The sequence below is a fragment of the Ailuropoda melanoleuca genome, chromosome 9 (genome assembly GCF_002007445.2).
Source record: "Ailuropoda melanoleuca isolate Jingjing chromosome 9, ASM200744v2, whole genome shotgun sequence".
NCBI lineage: Eukaryota > Metazoa > Chordata > Mammalia > Carnivora > Ursidae > Ailuropoda > Ailuropoda melanoleuca.
Window position 1 is genome coordinate 59227917 of NC_048226.1, and position 8732 is coordinate 59236648.

Sequence of the window (8732 nt, forward strand, 5' to 3'; positions counted from 1 at the left end):
TTGTCTTTGCCTACTTGCTGTACAGTATCTGAAAGTAGTTGTATCATATAATTATATATCTTATACAGTTTTCTTGATATTTACAGGATGAGTACAAGTCCATCATGGCTGGAAGTCAAGTCCCTGCTAATATAGTTTTGATTCTGATTTAGTCTAATTTTTTAAAAAGATTTTATTTATTTATTTGTCGAAGAGGGAGAGCACAAGCAGGGGGAGTGGCAGACAGGGGGAGAAGCAGGCTCCCCACCGAGCAGAGAGCCCAAGGTGGGACTACATCCCAGGATTCTGGGATCATGACCTGAGCTGAAGGCAGACGCTTAATCGACTGAGCCACCCAGGTGTCCCTGATTTATTCTTATTTAAGTGGGTGCTTAGTTAATGGAAATCCCACCCAGCTGATTGTGCAGGGGGTTATAGGGCCATGCCTCTTGAGTTTTGGGTCACTGTCTTGACTCACCTGACATAGAATTTGAAGTAAGCACAGGCTGGGTCATTTGAATAGCAGCAAGATTACTAGAAAGATGTAACAATTTTATTAGATTTCTCTCTCATTAATTTAGGGTTACTGAAGTTTAAAGCATGATACATTTTTGTTATATCCTCTTGAATCAGATCCCATTCTTGTAAATCATGTTTCCCTGATGTGAATTGACTTAGCTCTTTTGTTAATTACACTGTATCCCTTTCAAATTTCAGGAGCAGCATTTCTGGCTATTACAACCATCTATGCTGAAAGTGGGTCAGGTTTTGTAGTACCAAGTGCTTCTGCCAAAGCAGGAGTGGAAGCCATGAGCAAGTGAGTACTACTATGTTAATCCCATCACCGAAGATAGATAATGTACTTGGGTAGTTCATGGAGCTTCATTTCTCCTTTCTCGTCTCCATCCAGAGAAAAGTAAAGCAAAGATGGACTTGGATTCACTTGGAAACAGACATTCTATCTCTTGGATGAGTCCTGTTTGTCTTTATTAGCACTGTCCAATAGAACTTTCTGCAGTGATGGAAATGTTTTATAAATCTGCCCTATCCAATAGCCACATATGAAACCCTTGAATTGTGGCTACTGTCACAGAGAAACTAAATTTTATTTAATTTAAATTACTTTAAAATTAAGATTAAATAGCCACATGTAGCTAGTAGCTGCCATATTAGATAGCACAGGACTATAGCCTTTTTGCTCTCCCATATATCTTTATCAGTGCTATTTCTGATGTCTGTTAAACACACCTTCATTCTTTTATTGTACCTGCTGTGCCAGATTAATAGGACTAACATAAATCAGTGACCACTTGTCAGATCTTGCAGCCTTTTCTCAGCAGCATATGATTGCTTTTTGAATTTGTTCCCCATTGGCCTTTTCCACTGTCTTTGTTATAATGTAGGTTCTCATCATGGCTTACTGTAATAACCCTATAATGTGTTTCTCTGCTACCAGTCTCTCCCCTCTTTATTTTTTATTCATATTCCCACCAGAATCATCTTTCTAAAAATACGTCTGCTTATGATACTCCGTAGCTAAAATCTTAGATCATTTTTTCATTCCTCTTTGGAATAAAAGCCAAACCTCAGTATGGTATTCTAAATAAACTTGTCCCTGGCCTTTGTTTATTCATTGATTAATTGGATAAATGTTTATTGTGACCCTTTTGTGTGCCTGGCACTGTGCTAGGTCCAGGGATAGGGTATTGATAGAAGTAGAATCGTTCTCATCCTCAGCTGGGTGGATAGCCTTATACTATTTTTCTTGTGTTTTAATCTCCATTGAACTGCTCTGTATTTCCCTAAATATGCCATGCATTTTCATCTCTCTCTGTCTGGGTTAGGCTGCTATTGGAATTTGCTGTGCTATTTTCCCTACTTTCAAGGCTCTCATCACATCACCTCCTCTAGGATGTTTTCTTTCATTTCTTTAGAACAGAATTAATTATTCTCTACTCTCTGCACCTTAAAACTTTATTTCAATCTAGTGAGAAGACTAACACGCTAATAAATAAATGCTATCCATTGTTACAGGTTCTAAAATGAAGGTCATGTACCAATATGGTAGGGACACAGAGCAGGACATGCAAGCCTGCTTTCAAACATATTGTTAAAGCTATGTGACCTCCCCACTAGGATGTGAGTTCTGTGAGGGAGGGACCATACCTTATTCATCTCGGTATACTTATTTCTTAGCAGGACCTGGTGCATGGCTGGTGCTCAGTGTCTGCCGAAACATCATTATTCTCTTCTTCCAGTAGTCCCAGAATACTTTTCAACATTGAAATCAGTAATACACATTTGTTTGAGATAAAAAGACATGTTACTATACTTAGAAGTGGAATCTTAGTGTGAATAGAGGTAATTACCTTTTTTTAAGGTCAGATGACATTGGAAATAAGGAATTAGAACCTGACTATTTTGGCATCATTTGTACAGTATCAGTATTTGTCTTCTTAGGACCTTTGGTCTTGTTAGAGGTGTCAGTGTCGTATCCTTTAAAACTGTGATTCTGTGCTGCTTGGGTTTGGTTTTGTTTTGTTATTGTGTAGCATATTGCATGGAGTAGATGCTCGGTAAATGTGTACTTCCTCTCCAGCCTGAGTTCCCGTCAGTCCTCTTCTCATACTTTATAGGACACAGTCATACCGGATGAGGCCTTGTAGGTTCCCAAATATGGCATGTTGTTTGTGCCTTTGTCCTTCACTCATACTGGCCCATATGCCTGGGCTGTCTTTTTTCTCCATTCTATGCCCTATTATGTCCCATCTTTTCCTCCATTTTGCCCTCCCACAGTAAACTCCTGATCCTTCTTCAAGTGTCAACTCAAATGTCACCTCCTCCAGGAAGCCTTCCCTCTCACTCTCAATAGACTTAGGTACTTTTTCCTGTAAGCAGCCATGGCACACATTGCACAATTCCCAGCAAAGTAACTAGTGTATTATACTATGAAGCTAACCTCCCTTGAGAGAGAAAGACTGCTCTCTTGAGAGCAGAAACTGCCTTCCTTTGAGCGTAAATAACACAGAATGTTAACCCATACTAAGTACACAATAAGCATATGTTTTTTTTTGTTTTGTTTTTTGTTTTTTGGTTTTTTTTTTAAAGATTTTATTTATTTATTTGACAGAGATAGAGACAGCCAGCGAGAGAGGGAACACAAGCAGGGAGTGGGAGAGGAAGAAGCAGGCTCATAGCGGAAGAGCCTGATGTGGGGCTCGATCCCAGAACGCCGGGATCACGCCCTGAGCTGAAGGCAGACGCTTAACCGCTGTGCCACCCAGGCGCCCCACAACAAGCATATGTTGATTTAACAACAATAATGGCTAGCATTATTGATATTGTGCTTACATCTTAATATGCAGAATAAACTAATGAGGTGGATTTCTTATCATGTTACAGTAGTTCTTTAGAATATAAGCTAATTTAATGAGAGCTAGGACTGGACAAAGGGTATCTGTTGGCACCTCTGAGCAGTGACAGGATGGCTTTTTCTCTAGGCAGATTTCCTCACTAGGTTACTTAGTTTTTCAGGACGCTATAAACTTGCTCAGCCTGTAATTCTGTTAAGACACGAAGTTGCTACTTCCCTAGCAATTTGGAGCCGGCTCACTATAAGTACATGCCAAGGGGAGGTATGGCCGTGGATTCTGTCAAAACCATCACTCAGGGAAGCAATTTTTATGTATGATTTGCCTGAAAGGGATGCAGTTGACCCATTCTCTAAAATGCCCCTGTGGGTTAAGATAGATTAACAGACTGTACTTGGAGCACTTGTCCCCTATCCTGTAGAATGAGTTTTGCCAAATTAGCCTTTCAAGTGATCTTGTCAACTATATTAATTGATATCTTATAGTTTCATAAGACTTAATCTCTTTGTATTTATGGCAAAGATACAGTATTGTCTTACTGTATTACACAATTTTCATTTTAGAATTCTTCTTGAAAGAAATATTTTTCTGATTTTTTTTTTATCAGGAACGGTTGTGCTTTTCCTGAGAAATTAGTTTCCCTTTCCCTTATGGGCACTTCAAAGTGTGTAACTGATTAGGCTTACCTTTTTTGCATGGCATCTTGGAAAGAATGGATGCAAATTTGTGACCCACCTATTGTGATTGTATGGAATGCCACAAAACATTTAGGTATTAGCTCAGTTCTTGGCTCCTTTATTGTTCCTTATCTGTTTTTCAATTCCTTTCTCCCTTCCTGCTTCCTTCTTTTTTTCTGTCTCTCTTTCCTTTAAATGATTTTATCTTCCTCATTTGTGTTTATATGTATTTTTGAAAGTTGTTACCTTAAGTCGTTTTTTAAAACTGGATTCAGTATATATACACACAGATGTACAAATGAATAAAAAGTCCTAAAATGAGTTAGATATTAAAAGTTAGACCTGTCTATCAAGTAGGATTTTAAAACAGATTGCTTTAAGTTTCTGTGTTTGCTATTGTTGTATTTTGCTTCGTGACATTTAGTAAGATTTTGTTAGATTCCTATTTCCCTTTGAGTGCAGTGCAGCAATTGTATTAAAGCCTCGTTAAACATGGATGTGGTTAATATTTTATATCTATGTAATCCATCTCTTACTTAAAAGGACTCATGATGTTGCAAACATTGTAATCCAATGTACTATATATAAATAGTACATGTTGCACTGAACTCCAGAAAATGTAGGGGAGGGGCATGATTCTCTCACCTCTTTATGCTAAATTTTGATACTTAATGTATTTTGATATTAGACTTAGTTCTAAAATGTAAGTGGTGGGTAATATAGCATTGTGATTAAGGACACTAAGATGCAAATGGTAGATATTACAGCAGAGTGATTGAAGCACAAACTCTGGAGCTAGACCATTTGAGGTTAATTCACTAGCCATATGACTCAGCAAATGATTTCATCTCTCTGTGCCTCAGTTTGCTTGTCTGCAGCATGGGGAATGATAATAGTCGCTACTTGTTGCAGTTGTAGACTCTGGCATATAATAAGCATACAGTGAGTCTGGTTATTAGTATTTTTAACGTATAGTATAGTATTTTAGAATATTAAAATATTGGTGATATTTTAATTTTTAGGTCTCTTGCAGCTGAATGGGGTAAATATGGACTGCGATTTAATGTGATACAACCAGGGCCTATAAAAACAAAAGTAAGTTTTAGTTTGCCTGTTATCTCCTGAATGATTAAGGAATGAAACATTGATAGAAATATTCTGACTGTTGTGTGCAGGACTTATCAGAGATGCCTGAGTTTGGAGCCTTGGTGGTAGGGAAGAGGGCTTTGCCATTGGTCAGTATAAATAAGGAGGTGGGCAGGAATACAACAGCTATGTAACTTCTTGATAAGATCTATTTCAACAGCTTAATCTTCTGGGATCTTTTGTGCCATCCATTTTGGTATTTTGTCTGATTTGCTTCAGTAATCTGTTATTAACCTATATTTCTTAATCCTCACCATATTTTATGGATTCTTACTTTGATTGACATCTTTTTTTTAGTTCATGGAAATGTAAGTATATTTTTATTTTAAGAGATCTTCTAGAAAGTTTTCATACAGCCTTGGTCTTGCTAGAGGTAGCATTTTCTTTGACTCATGTCTGTGCCTTTCACTTTCACTCAGATATGCATGTCTTTTAACTCCCACCTCTCTCTGATTACAAATCTTTCTGATGGTGTGCATTTCTCCTGTAATCAATAATGCTTACAGATACTCATTGCAACTCGTAATGATCACAATGCTGTTACAGTCAGAAGGCCCACACTTTCTGTGTTCTCTCACAGTGCCTCAGATAACTTCACTCTCACTTTTTGTTTTTATGTAAAGCAGGAATTTACAATCTCAACTGACCTGTAGCTCCGAAGGCTTAGATGAAGTATGATAACTTGTTTTGGTTGTATGAATACCTTAGAAAATAATGCTAAGGAGCATTTGGAATGTAGGTTGTTCTGGGTATTAAATATCAATATGGACATGGCTGCATTAGTTTATTTTATTTATTTATTTATTTAGTTAGTTAGTTAGTTAGTTAGTTATTTAACAGAGAGCACAAGTAGGCAGAGTGGCAGGCAGAGGGAGAGGGAGAAGCAGGGTCTCTGCTGAGCAGGGAGCCTGACGCAGGGCTCGATCCCAGGACCCCAGGACCCCAGGACCCCAGGTTCATGACCTGAGCCAAAGGCAGATACTTAACTGACTGAGCCACCCAGGCGCCCCGTGCATTAGTTTATTTAGCAGTTTAAAGGGTGGAAAACGGAAAGAAGGACTACTTGAGTGAGTGAAACTTGATTATCTTGTTTGTCACTCCAGTAATAAAGAATCTAATACAATTAATGGAAAAATAACTCAAAAGCATACATTAAAACACGTTTCAGGGCAGCCCTATGCTGGGCACTCTCTGAAGAGAACCTTGGAGTCACAGAAGCTTCTTTTTAGGACCCCGGTCTCTAGGAAAGATCACCTGCATTTTATTTATTTATTTAAAATGTATTTATTGAGTGCTGTGTGCAAAGGTATTGAGAAAGATACGAAACATTTGTGACAGAGTACCTACCATCAAGAAGCTTACAGTGTAGCAGTAGCGGTGTCAGTTGTACACAAGTAACAAGCTTTAAAGAGATGAAAACTGAAGTGTAGAAACTCCATAGCAATCCCAACAGCGTCAGGATTGGGACCTGTTGCTACCCTTCGTCTCTGCAGGTTTATACCTGCCCAGGAAGGGCAGGAGGGCTGGAGGGCTCACAAGAAGTCTCCTGAGAGCTTGCTCTGTCTCTTACCTGTTTTATTGAAGAAAACTATCACCTAGACTTTCAGGCACTGGTACAGAGAAATTCAATCTTTTTTTTTTTTTTTTAATCAGTGCACGTTCATACTTCATCTTGGCCTTCACCTTCACATCATTAGCAGAAGACAGACATTGATTGGCAAATTAAGTTACAGGGTTGTTTTTTTTTCCCCGCTCTAGAATCTACTTGAATTTAATATTCCTACACACTTGTTTTCTTCTTTTCCAATTATTTTGAGAAGAAAGAAGAAAAGGAATTTCCTTTTAAAGGTTTTCTGCTTAGGTCACTCTTCTGTGATTATTCAATCAAACAACATTAGTACCACTATGTCCACCACACTAAGCTTGAATGGATTTCAGAGTACTTTCATATACATTTTCTCATTTGATGCTTCCAACAGTTTTGCAAGGTAGTGAAAGACAGGTCTCCTCATTTTACAGATGAAGGTAGAAAGGTAGAAAGTTTGTATTTTCTGGTGATTTTTTAGGTCAGTATTGATAAAATGACCTGTTTTGAGCTGAAGTGACTATGGAAGAATTTGGCAAAATTATCTGTTGTTTACAAGGCCTGAGGTATGAACAGGCTGCCATAGTAATATTCCATTTCATGCAAACTTGTTTCTTAAATTTGTTTAATACAACCTCACTATTTTCTTAATTTCTAAGGGTGCCTTTAGTCGTCTTGACCCAACTGGAACATTTGAGAAAGAAATGATTGCTAGAATTCCTTGTGGTCGGCTAGGAACTGTGGAAGAACTTGCAAATCTTGCTGCTTTCCTTTGTAGTGATTATGCTTCTTGGATTAATGGGGCAGTAAGTATTGTGTTCTCTTGACTTCTTGGGGAGATGGACTTGGTGTGGGAAGGCATATTGTGGAACCATTCCTGACAATATTGCATATAAATATGATTTAAATATTTATTTAGCTGTAAATAATATAACAATATTAATATAGATTGTTTAGCCTGTGGAGTTTGTTCATTGATAAATTAATTTTATTAAATGCCAATTACTCTGGTAGACATGCCTTTAAGATGATCTTTAATATCAGGTAATATTTGAAATTGTGGAGATGGGGGAAAGAAGATTCTAAAATGAGTAAATCAGGTTACGTTTAATCATGACTTTTGTCTTCAAACTTTGGGCTTTGACTGAAAGTGCCAAGGAGATGTTCCATCCAATTAAGATAGGAAAATGGCTAATGGTTCAGAAACTTTTTAAAAGGAGTTAGTTGCAGAGTTTTTACTATTTTTTTTTTCAGGTCATTAGATTTGATGGTGGAGAGGAAGTATTTATTTCAGGGGAATTCAACAGTCTGAGGAAGGTAATGTCGCTTTGTGAATATAATATAATATTAGCAGCTAAGATACCAAGCTTTAAAAATATGCAAGAACCACATAAAATTGCCTTTTTCTGTTTGTGTTAGGTCACCAAGGAGCAGTGGGATGTAATGGAAGGACTCATCAGGAAGACAAAAGGCTCCTAAGACCACTCTGGCCTTCATCTTGGTTACGATGGAAATGATACAGTCTATGATCTTTTGAATTATTTTCAAGTTTAATAAATTGTTACTTAACAAACATGGACTGAGTGTGTATCATGTGCCCGGCCAGCAGTAGGTAGACAGTGTATATTAAGAGATATGTAAGATGGGATATTTTCCCTTCAAAATTTTTCTTAAGAGTTAAAAGAAGGCAAGTAAGAGAAGGCTTTGGTAGAGGTAAAGTGCTTGGAAGTGCTGCGAAAGAAATGTATTATAACCTGGAAAAATCAGGAGAATATTAATTGAAATAGCATTTGAGTTATGTATTAAACCACGCCTCTGGTGATGGGGCCTAAAACAAGGAAGTAGAAGGTTCACAGTAAATTTAATGGACTCTGATGTAATGGACTCGGCCCTTCCATTGTATTTCCTTTTCACTGGGCTTGTGAATTTTCTTCTCTAGAGAGCTCATCAAACAAACTTTTGCTGGGACCTATT

At 37.7% G+C, this 8732-nt stretch overlaps 1 protein-coding gene across 2 annotated transcripts in view; it reads left to right on the plus strand.

Annotated features, from left to right (window-relative positions):
• DECR1 (2,4-dienoyl-CoA reductase 1) overlaps positions 1-8333 on the plus strand; it is a 44321-nt gene extending 35988 nt beyond the window's left edge. For both annotated transcript variants that reach the window (XM_002923301.4, XM_034668283.1), the window contains exons 6-10: positions 697-796; positions 5050-5122; positions 7418-7564; positions 8013-8075; positions 8178-8333. In XM_002923301.4, the coding sequence (XP_002923347.3) occupies positions 697-796; positions 5050-5122; positions 7418-7564; positions 8013-8075; positions 8178-8237 (443 nt within the window). In that variant the 3' untranslated portion in view covers positions 8238-8333. The remainder of the gene's footprint in view (positions 1-696; positions 797-5049; positions 5123-7417; positions 7565-8012; positions 8076-8177) is intronic.
• The last annotated feature ends 399 nt before the right edge of the window (positions 8334-8732 follow it).